The sequence below is a fragment of the Haplochromis burtoni genome, unplaced genomic scaffold, assembly GCF_018398535.1.
Source record: "Haplochromis burtoni strain Fernald_Lab_line unplaced genomic scaffold, NCSU_Asbu1 Contig_41, whole genome shotgun sequence".
Taxonomy (NCBI): domain Eukaryota; kingdom Metazoa; phylum Chordata; class Actinopteri; order Cichliformes; family Cichlidae; genus Haplochromis; species Haplochromis burtoni.
The window spans coordinates 1,278,078-1,294,891 of NW_024582402.1; the positions used below are offsets into that span (position 1 = coordinate 1,278,078).

The window sequence follows — 16,814 nt, forward strand, 5'->3', positions numbered from 1 at the left end:
ACACACACACACACACACACGCGTCTTTGTTTTTTTTTTTCAAATTTCCACCTTATCAGTAAGCGTGCTTCCCTATCGCTGCTGCTTTACCGGTCAAACCCAAGCTCTCGCGCGGCCTTCGGTAGCGTAGGGTTAATGTCGGGTTAATGACACCCTCATGGGCTCTCATTCCAGGTCACCAAAAACCCACCCTCCTCCAGTAACCGGTGCTAAAGGAGACACAAAAGGCTACAGAGAAAAGAGAGAATAGAGACATAAGAGGGCGCTGAAGGAAGTTTATGGCTTCAAATACTTGCTTGCTTCTTTCTCTCCCCCCTTCAGTGTGTCGTCTTTGTTTGTGAGGAGGATGGAGGATTAGATGGGACAGAAACAAAAAGCAGTGTGCTACCCCCCTGGCAGATTCTTGTTGAGCCTTGTAATCAACCTCTAAGTCCTCCTCAGAGGTTCAGATAATTTTCTGTCTTACCTACACTGTTGATAAAGGAATGCGGAGAACAGCTGGAGAATGACTGTATTTTTATCTTGCACTTTATTGTCTAAACTGCCACAACACGATGAGTCACTCGCCACATGAAAGCCGTTCTTATCAGCCGTTTTATGAATTTACAGGTTTCGACCGAGTAGTTTTCAGCTGTGTGTACTTGTGCGCGGCACCCCTGGTATCGATATGGGGGTATAAAGAATGCCAGCCAACGCTTCAAAGGTTTCTCGTGGCTTGATACTGCGAGAGGAGAGCGATGTATGGAGAAGAGTTATCGGAGAAAGACAGATAAGTGGAGGTCGAGGAGGAAGTGCATGGGGAGCGAAGGAGGGAGACTGTGAAATGTGAAAGGGAGGGCAAATGAGTGTGTGAAAGAGCAAATCTGTGGAGGCTCACACAGATGGGGCAGGATGGTTGGTCTGAGTAGATTACAGAGGAGACTTCCTCCCTCTCATCTACCGACGAGAGTGTCATAAAGCATACTAACGCACTTAAACACAAACACGCACACACACACATCATTCCCAGATTCCTATCCACTCTCACTGGGATGTCTTCATCTCCCTGTGCAAATGTGAAAAGGACTGGGGGGGGAAAAAGCGGAGAATTGGGAAAGACGGTGGGATCGAGGAAGGAGAGTGAATAGGGTGTGATGATGGAAAAAGAAGGTGTTGAAAAAATGATTGCAGTGGAAACAAATAAAGGATTTCCTTCTGAAAGTAAAGAGAGAGAAGAAATTGCTCTAAGCAGCCATGCCTTGCCATCTCTTTTGCTTCACCAGTGGATGTCAAGCAGTATAATTATGCACTCATTTATTGTATTGTTGTTCTGTCAATGCATGAACTCCCTGGTATACAGAGAGAAGATGTATCTCCCTCCACTCTTCCTCTGTCTCTCTCTCAGCCCCTCTCCTTCTCTGTTTCTCCTCTTTCATATATTTAAATGTCAATTATATTTGTGTGGGCTGCCGGCGCTGAGGAGTTTTGATGTATTCAGTTCTAGTGTTTCTGGTTTCTGCGTGTGAGTGGGAGCTGATCAGTAAGTGTTCTTTTAGGTGTTCCTTTCTTTGCTCATCAAAGTTAAAGATAAAAGAAGTCAACGTGCCCCTCCCCCCTCGCGCTGGATCTGTTTCTCTCTCCAGATTTTTCCTTAGCAGTTGTTTGTCTTCGGATCAAAACGCTGTCCAAGGAAAAACCTACTCCGCTTGTCAGTTTGAATTTTGCAAAGGCTCTCTAAGCATTCAATACAGGCAAAAACAAAAAACTGTATCAAGGGTTAGGACCTTGGAAGTAAATGTTGACAGCACTAATTGCAGCCTGCCGCGGGGTGGACTTTAACTCCTATAATCTCATTAATTATTAATATGTTTGTAAAGATATCTTGCACAACGTTTCACACCAAAAATTATTGGGTGTATATTTGGAATCTAATACGCTCAGAATGTATTTCACTGCCTATAAAGTATTTATACATTTCATTTCAAATTTATTAGAAGTTATGAATTGAATTCATGAACTGATTTTTAAACTAGATGTGTTTGGCATGTAATAAATGTAGAAAACTGCATAATGCCACCTGTGTGACTGGGCGCACAGTCGGAGCCAACATCAGAGCGAACTGCATAAATCCCAGACAGGTTAACACTAAAACAACACAATTATTTTCTCCGCTTAGATATACAGCCCTGTGCAAAAGTTTGAAGCACCCTTTATTTCTCTATATTTTGCTGGGTACATGGTAAATACTAAGAGATAGTGCTTTTCTACTCTTTCTGCAACCTCTGTTTTACACAACATACCTCGTTTATACAAATACATTTTTATGCTTAAGTGCTTTCCATATAACATTTACACTCTGATGGATGCATTGGAGAGCACAATTTTAAATTCGAACCTGTTGCCACTGATTTTCAGTCCAGCCATATCAGGTTTTTTCAGCTAACAGCTCTTTGGGAGTCACCTTGTTGGTGGAAAGATTCTGTTATGCCTCTCAAATTGTGATAATGTCTTCATAGATTCAACTAAAGAAATGGGAAAAAACAATGTGTTTTTGCATAGGAGCCACGATCTGTGACGATCGTGGCTCAAGAGTTGGGAGTTCACCTTGTAATCGGAAGGTTGCCGGTTCGAGCCCCGGCTCAGACAGTCTCGGTCGTTGTGTCCTTGGGCAAGACACTTCACCTACCGCCTACTGGTGTTGGCCAGATATGGCAGCCTCGCTTCTGTCAGTCTGCCCCAGGGCAGCTGTGGCTACAACTATAGCTGCCTCCACCAGTGTGTGAATGTGTGTGTGAATGGGTGGATGACTGGGTGTGTAAAGCGCTTTGGGGTCTCTAGGTGGGACTAGTAAAAGCGCTATACAAATACAGGCCATTTACCATAGGTTGCTAGTAACAACGTGCTAATGATAGAATATGAAATTGGTGCTTTGCCAGGTTGTCTGTTATGTCTAGACACAACACTGGTTTGTCCCTTGAGTTAGGTGCCTTTTATTCTTGAATGATAGGTCAGTGTTAAGTGACTTAGCAAACAGGAGATTATTTCCCTGAAAATGGTCAGGTAGAAAGACTGGACTGAAAATGAGTGAAGAAGTTGCCAATGTTGAAATCCTGAGACAGCTTCAAAAAGCCTGGAGAATAATTCCTCAAGAACACTTTAAAAAATGAATTTAATTTCATCTGAAGTTGTCCTTTATTCTTTGTAGCACATAGCAAAAATAGTGAGGTTCAGACATGTTTCACCTCTGAAAATACTCATTCACAAAGCAAGGGTGGAAGGAAGGTGTGATGCATGAGGTCAGCGTTTTTATGTTACGAAGTAGTGGACCAGCACAGCAGTGCTCCTGGAGCAATGCAAATGCAGTTTTTTGTGCTCTCCAAAAAATAATGTTCATGTTTGAGACAGTGTGGCCTGTTTTTATCATTGTTTTTTTTAATGCAGATGTTTCAAATGGAATCTTTCTTTCTCTGTGTCTTTGCAGCCTGTCGTGCTGGTTTCTACAAGGCCAAGTCTACAGATCCAGGATGTGCCAAGTGTCCTCCACATAGCCACTCACTCAGAGATGGAGCAACTATCTGTGATTGCCATGCTGGATTCTTCCGTGCTGATACTGACCCTCCCTCCATGGCCTGTACCCGTAAGAGTACACACGCAGACACAAACGATACGTGTATGCATTTGCACAAACAAAAGCAATAAGCACAGCCGTCTTTACCCAAAGTCTATATCTCTAACAAACAGAGGGGCACACAAATGTGTCTGAATGCCACTCCTGTTTCACAATCCCATTCCTTATGACTAAGCCACCATCTACATTCTGTTAGGGAGTGATAACTAAAGACATCAGGAAGTGAATAAATGTTCCCCCCTTTCTCTGTCGCTGTGTAAGTCTATGAGTAGTTTCTGTGTGACAGACTTGGTGGCCTTGGTTAGCGTAATTATGCCTATATACAGCACATGGTTTTCTTGGCCTGGGAAAAGCAAAAACACATACACACAATCTCTCAGGCACACGTACAAAAAAATAAAGGCCACAGACGAAAACATCAACCCCATCAAAAACATCTCACAGCCGTATGATTTTCAGTCTAATGCCAGATGTCTGCATTTTAGGCTGTGCCAGAAGCCCCGCACATTCCATTTACTTCCACATTTTGAATTCACAGTATATGGTTGATTTCATTTATGTTTATGCCCTCCCCCCACCCCTTACGCTCTTCTTTCAGAGCCACCATCAGCCCCACAGCAGCTCATTTCGGTGGTGAATGAGACCTCAGTGGTCTTGGAATGGACCCCCCCTCATCGTTTGGGAGGAAGAAGTGACACAAGCTACAGTCTGGAGTGTCTCATCTGTCAGACTGGGAGCCACAGCCACACTGGTGGTAGAGCCATTCCTAGGAATCGCAGCATCTCTCAGCCTGAGGCTCAGCATAGTGGGCTGGGAATGCAGTCAGACCAGGGGATTGTGGGACCCGAAGCTTCTCATCTAGGCAGAGGTGTCTTCCAGAGCAGGCCTGGAGATTTTCCCCGGCCTGGCTCTGGCGGCGGCTCCGTCTCCAGCTCTCAGTTCTGCGCGCCCTGCGGCTCAGATGTGCTCTTCTCTCCCGGTCAGACGGGCCTCACGACCACCAGGGTGGTGGTGAGCGAGCTCAGGGCCCACACGCACTACACCTTCATTGTCCATGCGCGCAATGGGGTTTCCCAGGCCAGTGGTGCAGGGGCAGCACAGAGTGTGTCTGTGAGCGTCACCACCAACCAAGCTGGTGAGAAAGAGAAGTGTTTGTTTGTGATAAATCTGTTTGTCAGATTGTTGACTGTAACACAAAATCTGCTTATAGATGTTGTCCGTAAGTGGGTCAGCAGAATACAAGCCGCTACTCAGTGCGTGCGAAGGCCCACGGGAAGTTCGGTCGCATGAGTAAAGCTCAAAACTGTAGATTGCACAAGCAGATATGCACATGCTCCGCATGTAGGTATACTGCATCTGTGTGTATTGAAAGTAGCATCTGCTGTAAGCACTTTAAAGCTGTAAAACAATGGCAATTTTCCCACTTGTGATAGGAAGTAAAGGTACATATTGGTTTGCAATGAATGGAAAACACAGTTTCATTTGAAAATTGAGAAGGTTCTGGATAACATGTGAGAAGCAGAAACATGACGGCCAGTGGGGCTAAACCTTTCTGTATGTGAGAACGCAAATGTACCACACAATGGGATATTTTAATTTAGCTACTTGCATGAATTTAGCAGGTAATGATCTGGTGGATTCACAGTGAGCCAGCGGTCCTGTCTCCTGCCCCTCTGCCTCCTGCATGCTTTACTTAGGAATACTTTGTTTAGCTCCTTGGTTAAACAGTATCCTGGTAGTGAGATCACATCTAAAAGCAGACTACTACTTTTAATGTCATCCTGGCTTCATTGTCTCCACATTGTTCAGGCTTCATGTGTGAAAACTGGTTAAGTTGTTAATGGAGAAACACACGACAAGGCCCGTGTCGTGCTCTCTTCCAGCCGGAAACTTGTTCTCTTACTATCACTGTCACAGTTGCCATAGTTATTACTCTGTCCTCCTACACCTAACAACAGCTGAATTAATTATAGGGGTGTTTTCAAGAGGATGTCAGAAAGCATTCTGGAAAATGTAAATCACAGACTTAAAAACAAATAGAGAGAGTTGGTTAAAGGGGGAAACGGATGCAATAAAAAGTAAATCGCCACACTTAAATAACTGAGCAGAATCGTGTCGACACTCAACAGCGCCGGCGTACCAAAGGGTGGGATTTTCCTCTTTTTTTTTTTGCCGTAAAATGCTTAACCGCAAAACTATTTGAAAAGTCACTCACATTTTATGAAGTGTTTCATTTTAGTTGTGAAGGTGTCAGCTGGTGTGTGGCGTTCCTCGCACATGCTCTCCATTAGTTTTCAGCGTTTGCTTTTCTTTCTTTCTTTTTTTGATGCTGTTACATCTCAACTGTCATTGCTGTAAGTCTTTATGGTGGCATTTAGAAAGCAGCGCACCTGCCTGGTTCCAGGTGCCCCGGGGAAATAACTTAGCAGCGTGTGCACAGCATGAGAGCGTGCCTGGGATCTGTCAAGCCCAACCTGCACTACCATATGGCTCGATATCGTATGAGCAGCCACAAAGGAGGACAAAGAGAGAGTTAAAAGGAGGGAAATGTGGAGGGATTTAAGGGGAGAGAGTGCAGAATGGAGCTTGTCTCTGTGGAATAGGAAGGAACGAGATGTAGGTCAGTTCTCGGGTGCACTGGGTCAATGGGACTGTTGATAAACAGCCATTCTGAGCTGTGTTCAGTGACGCCAAACTATCATATGGTTCACCTTAGAATCAGCATTAGAGCATATTCAGCTTGTCATTCTGCATATGTTATACTGATGCTCCTCAAACTTTCTTTAAATAATGTAAACTATTTAAAATATTTCAAGGCCAATATGATGTAAAAGTGTCAGTGTCAGTTAATAAAAATACAAACCGTTACATTTTGCATTTACCGATTGCAAAAGTGGTGGAAATCCACCAAAGACAGACGGAATTTCACTGAACCGAGTCTTTCTTGTGGGTTGCACCTCAGATTTAGTAACAAACAGGGACTCGTGCATCACTGAGGATTTTTGTCATTTTCTGTGCCAGAGAGGCAACTGCAGCGATCAAACTCTTTTCCAGGCACAGTCGGTGTCTTTGCTTTGTTTTGATCAGAGTCATTACACAAAGGGAAGCTTAGCACAAATATATGGATCACCTCTTTTTCTGTGGTGTCTGTACTTGTGCTACGCTTGAAACTCTGTACCATTTTCACGATTTTCGTCTGTCATTAAATATCTGGATGTGGTTCTGTGCTCACAGTAGACGGGATTGTACTTGGTGCTTTTTCCTTCTGTGAGGTATTGCGGCAGCTGGATGAAAATAGGAATATGGAAAATGAAATGTAGTTCAGCGAGCTTTTGTTATTGAAATAATTGTTGCTAAAATATGTTTGGCTCATATATCATTAAATTACCATTTGGATGGAGCACTATAACAAAAAATAATTTCCCCCAGGGATCAATAAAGTATTCTGATTCTGATTCTGATTCTGATTCTGATTTAGGGAAAAAAAAGTACCTCCTGCAGTACTCTGAAGTGCCCCTAGGGGTATGAGTACCATTTGAGAAACACTGGGTTAGACTATTGTCTTTGTATTAGTTCTCATCATGTTTCTCTCCTCTCAGCACCCTCTCCAGTGTCGTCTATCCAAGCCACTGATGTCACCAGGCACAGTTTGTCGTTGTCGTGGCAACAGCCGGATCGACCCAACGGGGTCATCCTGGAGTACGAGGTCAAGTTCTATGAAAAGGTGAGCTGCCCGCAGGTTAATTCAGCTCAGGCAGCTGTTTGGAATGTCAATATGCCGGCTCGCTGTTCGCATTGCACTGATGGTGAGGATGGATTTGCATTCAGACACTGAATAGATACCCTTCTTTTTGTCCCGGCTAATCAGGATCAGAGAGAGAGGTCGTACCGCATAATGAGGACCTTCTCTCGGAGTGTCGATGTCACGGGTCTCAACCCCCTCACTGTTTACGTGTTTCATGTGCGCGCTCGCACAGCTGCTGGATATGGAGAGTTCAGCACTCCCTTCGAATTCTCCACAAATTCAGGTATGCAAACAGCGCCTTTCAGTAGTGTGAGTTTTAAAAGAAGCAGCTATCACTTTTTGGTTGGTGACTTCTGTGTCCTTCCTCCTTAGATCCCTTCCCTCTGATTGGAGAAGGAGTCAACTCTGCCTTCCTGCTGCTGTCTGTCAGCGGGGTTGGAATTTTACTGCTGATATCTGCAGCTGTCTTCATCATTAGTCGCAGGTATATATACACACACACACACACAGACACACACACAGCAACACAGACATACAAACACAAAAGATCCAGTAGCCATACACACCTATAGACTTGTTAGGCCGGCTAGAAAGTTCTCATCAGTGCAAAGCTGACGTCAACATGAGTGCAGCCTTTCTGTTAACTACTGCTTCTGACCAAACTGCTTCAGCGCACACAAACAACAGCCACAGTTCCCCTGCTATTGTGGGCCTAAATAATGTGTGTGTGTTACCTGAAGCTTTTAAAAGGGATTAAAGTGGAGACAGTGATAATCCCTTTGTCCCTGACTTGTCATTACAGTCTCTTCAGCAACATAGCATGTGTGTCAGCTTCCGCTGGCGTGCACCCTCACCAGCATGCGCAGATGCCCACACACACACACTCACGCACACACCTGCTCAGACACAAAGGTGTTTTTGACAGTCTCTTTGTTTAATGGAAAACACCTTTTATCTTGCGCTACCTGAGGCGTTGTGCCTCCTCCCTCTCTCGCTTAAATGCTTTGATCTGGTCGTTCTATGCTTTCCTGCAGCCCGTTGCTCTGCCTTCCTCATTGTCACTGCTTTCTGTTGCGGCAAATCCTTGAAAATCCAGCCCTGCTAGAAGAGAAAGCACACAAAGTTAAAAGCAGTGTGACACACGTGGCCTTTTGTCAGGTCAAATGACTAAAAATCACAGCACAAAAGACCCAATAAATGAAAAAGATGGCTACGAGCTCACTTATCTTCATTGTCTGTCCCTCATTTATGTCTCATCAGGAGGAGCAAGTACAGTAAAACAAAGCAGGACTCGGAGGAAGAGAAACATCTTAACCCAGGTACTGCATATGTGCACGTAAGGTCTCGTGGATGCTGTTTCTCCAACTATTCCTTCAGATCCACCTGCACATCTTATACGCATACCGCCAAAAGATATTTACATAACATATGCAGTTATACAACAATTTCTCACCCTCCTCTGCATCCCTCCTTCTCCTCCTTCATCTCGTCTCCTCTCCCGCCTCTCCTACCTTTGCAGGAGTGAAAATCTATGTGGACCCGTTCACCTATGAAGACCCCGATCAGGCCATCCACGAGTTTGCCAAAGAGATTGATGTCAGCAGTATTCACATTGAGAAGGTTATTGGCATGGGTAAGCCTGGCATCGGTGCTCGCGCACACTCACAAACCCACACACACATGCTTACTTGGCGCTGACGCTGCTGTTTTTGCTATCTCTGTGTGTGTGTAGGAGAGTTTGGGGAGGTGTGCAGCGGTCGGCTGCGTGTGCAGGGGAAGAGGGAGATCTATGTGGCCATCAAGAGTCTGAAGGCAGGATACTCTGACAAACAGAGGCGGGACTTCCTGTCTGAGGCATCCATCATGGGACAGTTTGACCACCCGAACATCATCAGGCTGGAGGGTGTCGTCACGAGATGTGAGTAGTGCTCAGCTTAGAACTCAGTGTGGAGATTTTGCCTGATATTTATAAAACTCTTTACCTCTTCAGGTAAACCATTGATGATCATCACAGAATATATGGAAAATGGATCTCTGGATGCATTTCTTCGGGTATGGGCCCTTTTATTATGCTGTCATCTCCTGTTATGAAATGAATATAAATTTTGGTTCTGAGTGGTATTTAAAAAAATGTGGTGAAAAAGATTTAAATCACAGATGAAATGCAGTCAGTCAAGACTGTACTGCTAGCTGTGGGTGTCTGTGTTAACTTGCCTTCCTGTCTCTGCAATTGTACCATTTCAGAAACATGACGGCCAGTTTACAGTGATCCAGCTGGTCGGCATGCTGCGCGGCATCGCCTCAGGTATGAAGTACCTGTCAGACATGAACTACGTGCACAGAGACCTGGCAGCACGAAACATCCTGGTGAACAGCAACCTGGTGTGTAAGGTGTCCGACTTTGGCCTGAGCCGAGTTCTGGAGGACGACCCAGAGGCCGCCTACACTGCAAGGGTAAGACACACTGTTATTTTCCTCATGTTAAAACAATGCTTTGCTTTTAATGATTGCAAATTCATTATTCTTTATCACTTACATATTTCATATATATATGTGCTATCACATCTTCAGTTCACACATTTGTTGTTAAAGGCGGCCAAAAAGCTGTAGAATTCATCAAATGAATAGACGCCGCTGAAAGAGCGACGCTTAGAGCAATAAACATTAGCAGTGAGGAGGTTTTTTCGCCCCCGACTGATTAAATGAAATCCTAAAAAACATAAATTATTCAATTAACCAGTGTGACTTTTACTGCTGTTTTAGGAGGCCACTGGGACTTATCTTTCTCCTGGGGGGAAAATCCCCATCAGATGGACTGCTCCAGAAGCTATAGCCTACAGGAAGTTCACCACAGCCAGCGATGTGTGGAGTTATGGTATCGTTATGTGGGAGGTGGTTTCATATGGAGAGAGACCCTACTGGGACATGAACAACCAAGATGTGAGTAATTTTAATATTATTGAATCCATGCGATGCCTTGTAGAAAAAAAGAAAAAGAATGCTGGAATTCTTGATGTGTGTGAATGATCTTTATCCTCGAAGAAAGAGTGAAAGTAAAAACAATGGCTTATGTGATGTAACACAAAGCTGTGTTTTTGGACATGTGATCAGCTCTGAAGCTAAAATGACATATACACATATACTACAGCTTCTGAGCCACAAGCATTAACATTAATTAGAATTTTCGCAAACAAGTTGTGAGCTGTGACTTTCTCTAGAAGTCAAATTAAACTTTTGCTAATGCTCACACAGGAAATGGGACTTAAATTAACCCCGTCTACACAACACACCTCACTTCTTTTGCATATTTCAGACAAAAATAAACTGTCCTCTGTGCACTTCTCTCTGAGCAGTGTCTTTGACCTCTGTGCTGTTTGTAAAATGCAAAAAAAAGTGCAAAATTTGGGTTTGAGATCCTTGGGTAAGTTGAAAGCAATCAGAGGACGTTTTATTGAAGATAAATATTGAGACATATATGAATTGGCTGCTTAGAGTCATTCCTCAGCCAAGCCAGGCAGTAATTGTGTTTTTAGGACTCTGCACCAGCGACAGATGCAGCTGGAGGCACTATGTTTTCTGCTTTTCCATCCATCATTAGTCTCTCTCTTACTTGTTAACATGATATCTCAGGAATGCCTTCAGGGGAATTTTTTTCAAGTCTGGCACAAACGTTCAAAGGTGAAGGTCACTATGGCGGGAAAGGATTTCATTACATATGTTTACTTGGATTAGACTGATTTTCTGGATAAACGTCACTGTGACCTCATAGAACAAGCTTTTTGGACATAGCTCAAGAATTCATACGCTAATTACACTGGAGAGGGTAAAGAGATGAAGTGATTAAATTATATATCATCATGCGCTGCAAATGTGCTTTCGGTGTTGTAAGCCAGTAATAGAAGGGGAAATGGATGTAAAATATTACTTGATCTGTTCGAGGAGATACCGACCGAGTCGGCTGTACTTTGTAAACTTTTATCGACATATGAAGAAAAATGGTGTTACAGAGTTCATTTGGAGTAGTTGAAATAACTAAGATGACTTGTGGACATGTCTGCAATGTGATGGATTTCATCTGCAGCACTGTTTGGACATTTAGTTGATTTTTATTTTGTCCAAGTATTAAAAGGGGAAATTTGCACAAGCAGAGGTGCACTATGCACTTTATTAGCTTATTTTTTGTAGTGCATAGATTTATATTATAAACTTACTTCACTAACAGAAACAAGTGAACTTTGTTTTCTTTCTTTATGAATATCCCGGCTATACTTTTCATACCGAGACGGGTTTTGACTGAGTAGCATTTTAGTATAGCAAAGGTTTACAGAGTGTGTTGCAGACATGTGCTGCTTGATATCTGCACTGCACACAGGAAAATGCAGAGCTGCACACATCTGCAGGAAATTAAAATCAATCGCAGTTAGTGGTGAGACGACTTTGGGAACCGTTTGGAAAACAACAAGCGAGTAATAAATCTTCAGGGAGAAGAATTTGCTTTGCTATTGGTGAAGTTTAAACGGCAGTCGCACGATTTTCATCATTTCCTTACAAAAACCACAGATTTATTTAAAAGTCTAAAAAAAAGTGTTTTCTGACAGTAAGTATACACCACAGCATTTTTTTTAGCTAAGTGACTGTACAAGTTTTAGATGGGTTGCCATAATATTTTACCCAGATATTTGTGGTTCACAAAGAATGAATCATAATAATATTTGTCATCCTTATTTTTTCTGGAGCTGCAGAAAAGCAAGAGCGGGTCAAAGTTGGTCACTAAATGTTTGAAAGCTATCATCCAAATTTAAGATGATGAACATGGTGAACATTACACATTGTCATTAGGTAGATTAGTGTAGCGCCCATTCAGTGAGAGTGTAACCCGGGTTATTTGGCTAGAATTTACATGACAGGCTGTTACCATAAAAGCTAACAGATAAGCAGCTGATGCTACTGCTTTGAAAAGAAGGACAATTAGTAAATGGACGTTTTATGCTTCTTAAAAAGCAACACATGAACTGTGCTCTGCATGAGGATAATTACCAATGCTAACCAAGTCAGCTGCTAAGTAATCAGGAAAGCTCATCTTATAGCTTCAAATGGCCATTTAAACATAAACAGGTGCAGTTTCACATTTTCTTGTGTTTGGTCTGCGTTTAACAATTTTCACGTGACCAAATTTTTGGAACATCTTGGGTTTTGGGTTTTCTGATAACAATGTGAAACCTTTTTTAGGTGATCAAAGCAATAGAAGAGGGCTACCGACTGCCTGCGCCCATGGACTGCCCTGTGGTGCTGCACCAGCTCATGTTGGACTGTTGGGAGAGGGATCGAGCAGAGAGACCCACGTTCAGCCAGATCCTCAACATGTTGGATAAACTCATACGCAACCCTGGGACTTTGCGCCGGACAGGAGGGGAAAGGTACTTGCAGTGCACGAAAGCAAAGACAGAAATTTCCTCAAGCAAAGTAGCAATTACATGCACATCCACACATATCCACATTCATCATATTGTGCTCACACCCACTCCCACATCTTTATGATTTTTTTTCTTCAGTTATGACTTCACACTCCTATTTCAGTCCCTTGCCACCACCAACCTGCTGTTTTTTTCTGCACATATAGACCCACAGGCACAATACTGGAGTCAGGGGTGGGTTCAGAGGTGTGTGTGGCGGTCATACCGGAGATGTGTGTGCCCGAGTGGTCGCTGTGTGAGTGGCTGCAGTCCATTGGGTTGGAGAGGTACAGAGACACCCTTGCAGCAGCGGGTTACACCAGCCTTGACAGTCTTCTGGCTCTCACACACCAGTAAGTGTACCTTCATGTGAAAATGGATTGAAATAGGAGCCACTCTGGCATTAAAAATGTCTTAAAAATGGAATCTGTGATTTTTTTTTAAGCATTAGGCATAATCGAGTTAAAACTAGCAACAGAAACCCACTCGTATTTCTGAATCAAAATTCAGTGTCATGAAAAGCTGAAACAGGGTGTAAGAAATTTATTTATTCTGTATAATCGCAGCTTTCATTCTGTCCTGTAATATTTAACACTTTAATGATCTCAATGCTTATTAACTGAAAAACGTCAGTGATGATCCATATTACAGTCTTTTTAAAGTACCTTCTGTTTGTAAGCCTTGTTTAGTTTAACCAGAAACATAATTAGGGGGGAAAGTGAGTGATAAAAGCTACTCATGACTATAACATTACATCATTTAAAAAGCTAGTGTCACCTCATAATCTTACAAATGCTTCTTTTTGTGTTAATTGGGTGTTCTCATTAGCAGCGAGTTTAGCTCGCACTCACTCTTAATGGCATTAAAACAGACCTGTTTTGCATTTGTAGACTGTATATAAAAGAAGGATGCAACCTTCTGTGATGAATAGTGATGAGACAAACCCAGCGTGAGGCACAGAGGCAGGGGAGGTAAAAAGCAAAAGAGCCTTTGTTGGCAGAGAGTCTAAAGGGTAAAAATTAAGCATAAAACTAGAACCGAGCAGAAACAGCTGAGATTATAAAAATGCGTCATAACGGAGAAGAAGACAATGACTATAAATACGCTGTGAGCTAATTACACAGCAAAACACAGGAGGGAGCAGGATAGAGGTGGAAATAATGAATCCCAGGTGAAACAAAGCAGGAATAAATAGAGAATCACAAAGATGGAAACAAAAGAAATAAAAACTAACCTTCAATGTTAACTAGGGATTAACCAAACGACAAATAACACTGATAAAAGTAGAAAGACGACGATACACAACTCGTGTAAGGCATGAGTTACTAGGAAGAGAGAAGGAAGAGGGAAACGCTGGGGGGGATTATAAAGGTAATAAATTAACTCAAGAACCAGAACACAAAATCAAAACAACCCAAAACCAAAGGAAGTTAAAAACTAAAAATGTCACAAACTTCTCAAAAACATGGGACTGTGACACATCCATCCATCCATCGTCCTCTGCTTCCTCACTTGAGGTTTAGCTCTGAAATGCTGGATTCTTTCTAATAGTCAGCAGGGTTCAATCACTCCAGTTGCAGAAAAGCAAAGGTCCAAATCTTTTTTCTAGATTTATAAACCTGTAAACTGAACCACTATTATGAAGACTTTTTTTTAACAAAGAGTAATGTTTATTTTGTAAATTTTAGTCCCATTTAAATGTAAAAGGCAGAAATGTTTTGTACGTGGCTACACTCCAACTGAGAAATCATTGACCAGCCCGTTCTCACTCCCGAGGCATAATATAGCAACGATTTGTAAAGTCCTGAGGCGTTCCTGAGTAACGCGAAAGGTGACCTACTGCGTTCTTATGCTACACGGTAATACACGTTCCAGCCATGTATTCGAGCCCTAACTCTAACTTTATCCCTAACTTTAACCAGCACTTTAATGACGTTAGCTAATGTTTTCCAAAGCGATTTAAGTTAAACGAACATATATGTGTAGATTCATTCCAAAAGGCTCTCATGTTTCCTCATTTTTCTGACCTCGTAATATAAGGACGTGTTGGGTGGCAGGAAGCGTATTAAACTGACGATTTGTCACCTAGCATAAAATGTTACGCTTTGGGAATGAGAGCGTGTTGCATTGACATGTGAGCATGCAGTGTCCTCGACTTCTAAGCCACACCCACTCCTCACTCATCATGTCTGCTTTTTTTTTTTTTTTTCTTAAAGCAAGTAGGCGATCATTTCAATATTTCAAGCCCTGAAGATGGGAACCCACAGACCAATTCACGTTAGACATCACATTAGCTGCAGTTGCCATCTTTTATATACAGTCTTTGTTTTATTAGCATGTGGTTTCTTGATTACGTTGCTTCGTTTTGTTGCTTTACTCTTTTAGTGCTGGGAGACAATGGTGTTTGTGGTGCAAAGGCATGAAGTATATTAAACTTTTCATATTACGGCTGTAGTTTAATTGATAGACCGCTGGCCTGTTATTACCCAGTGATTTAAATGCATAGTTGAGCAGATGCAAAACCCTAAATATCTCCAAATGTTTGTGTGTGGTGAAAGTCAAAGTGTGGGTCAATTTAAAATAAGTAGGCTCGTGATCAAAAGAAAATAACAGCCAGCCTTATCCCTTAAATACTGCATATTGTGCCTTTGTGTGTCTGAACATTTATCTCTGTCTGTGCACCCACAGGGAGATGGACAGACTTGGAATAATCACACCGTCACATCAGGACATACTAATTGCTAGTGTGCAGCAAGAAATATTCTCTCAAATGCAACACATGCAGCACACTATGGTTCCAGTCTGAGCTGGCGAATGGATACAAACCTGTTTCATTTACCTCATCTGTGCACTTTAGAGGGACTTTTCACCAGTGGAAATATAAAGGAGCGTCGTACAGTAGAAACGCAAAGCGAGACGGAAGAAAGGAAGATTGAAAAGCAGCACTTTTTGTGAACTTCCATCCTGTGGAGTTTTCTATAAACCGTGATCTGGACGTGGTCGCCGATAGCGTTGAGCTACCGGCAGCTTAGACTGAAGCCTCATCCTCTTATCCAGTTTCACTTCTTCTCCTCTTTTCTCATCTGTTTTCTGAAGGCTGACATGTGCGTAAGCAGAATGGCTTCCAACCTAGTTTGTCCCTTTGGCTGCTTTTGTGCTCGACTTGAACAAAATGTATTTTGTTTGCTCGTGTGTCTGTGTTTGTGCGTGTGTTTGTGCGGCGTGCGTAGCGTGAGTGCATCCTACATGAATTCTCCCTCGTCAAGATGTCAGCTATCATTGAATAACCTTAATATGCAACGTTAAAGAGGGAGCAGGAGAAGCCGGAAAGAATGTATCATTACGAGCTCTTACTAGTTTCATACAGGAGGATGATGCTAACCAATTGTATGATTTCGCTTGTGTTTTTCTTTTTTTATATTCATGTTTTTATTTTAAACTGTATGAACTTTTGATTCTGTTGAAGTAAACATTTAGATTAGGATGTTGTCCATTGGTGTCCGTGTACTTGTCACTTGTTTGATGCTAAGAAATAGATACATGAAGCAGTTTGTTTATTTATGAGCTTTTTTTAAAAAAAATCTAGTTTGTGCATAGTAAAATAGAAACACTGAGAAATGTTGTAATGAGTGCCATATTGCATTGCAATAAATGCCAAACCATCAGTGTATGTAGGTTTTTAATTGTGTTTTAACAGAAGTTTGGAACTGTAATATATTTAAAGTTCACTGTAATGCACTCTCCGGGCTCTTTATGTTTATAATTTCTCCGTTTTGGCAGAAGAAAGTGTCCTCTGTGAAAGTCGAGACTTAGTCAGAGGTGCCTGTAACAAGGAAAACAACTCCAGAAGAACACCCAGCTGAAAGTCTGCTGGTGTTATCGCACACAGTGTTGCGTTTGAGTGGGTACGAAAGAGAAAAGAGACACAGAAGAAGAGAAAAGAAGGAGACAGAGTGGGAGAAAGGAAAAGCTGTGAGGAGAAAACAAACTTAAATTAAAAGAAGAGAAA

General features: G+C 42.4%; 1 protein-coding gene across 1 annotated transcript in view; it reads left to right on the forward strand.

Annotated features, from left to right (window-relative positions):
- The window catches only part of LOC102293147 (ephrin type-A receptor 4-A), a 28,349-nt gene extending 11,972 nt beyond the window's left edge, over nt 1–16,377 (forward strand). Inside the window, exons 6-19 of the mRNA XM_005920561.3 lie at nt 3,461–3,616; nt 4,206–4,742; nt 7,207–7,331; nt 7,476–7,635; nt 7,725–7,836; nt 8,613–8,671; nt 8,872–8,985; nt 9,085–9,270; nt 9,343–9,404; nt 9,597–9,806; nt 10,116–10,292; nt 12,582–12,769; nt 12,973–13,158; nt 15,494–16,377. Of these exons, the coding sequence (XP_005920623.1) occupies nt 3,461–3,616; nt 4,206–4,742; nt 7,207–7,331; nt 7,476–7,635; nt 7,725–7,836; nt 8,613–8,671; nt 8,872–8,985; nt 9,085–9,270; nt 9,343–9,404; nt 9,597–9,806; nt 10,116–10,292; nt 12,582–12,769; nt 12,973–13,158; nt 15,494–15,611 (2,390 nt within the window). The 3' untranslated portion in view covers nt 15,612–16,377. The remainder of the gene's footprint in view (nt 1–3,460; nt 3,617–4,205; nt 4,743–7,206; nt 7,332–7,475; nt 7,636–7,724; nt 7,837–8,612; nt 8,672–8,871; nt 8,986–9,084; nt 9,271–9,342; nt 9,405–9,596; nt 9,807–10,115; nt 10,293–12,581; nt 12,770–12,972; nt 13,159–15,493) is intronic.
- The last annotated feature ends 437 nt before the right edge of the window (nt 16,378–16,814 follow it).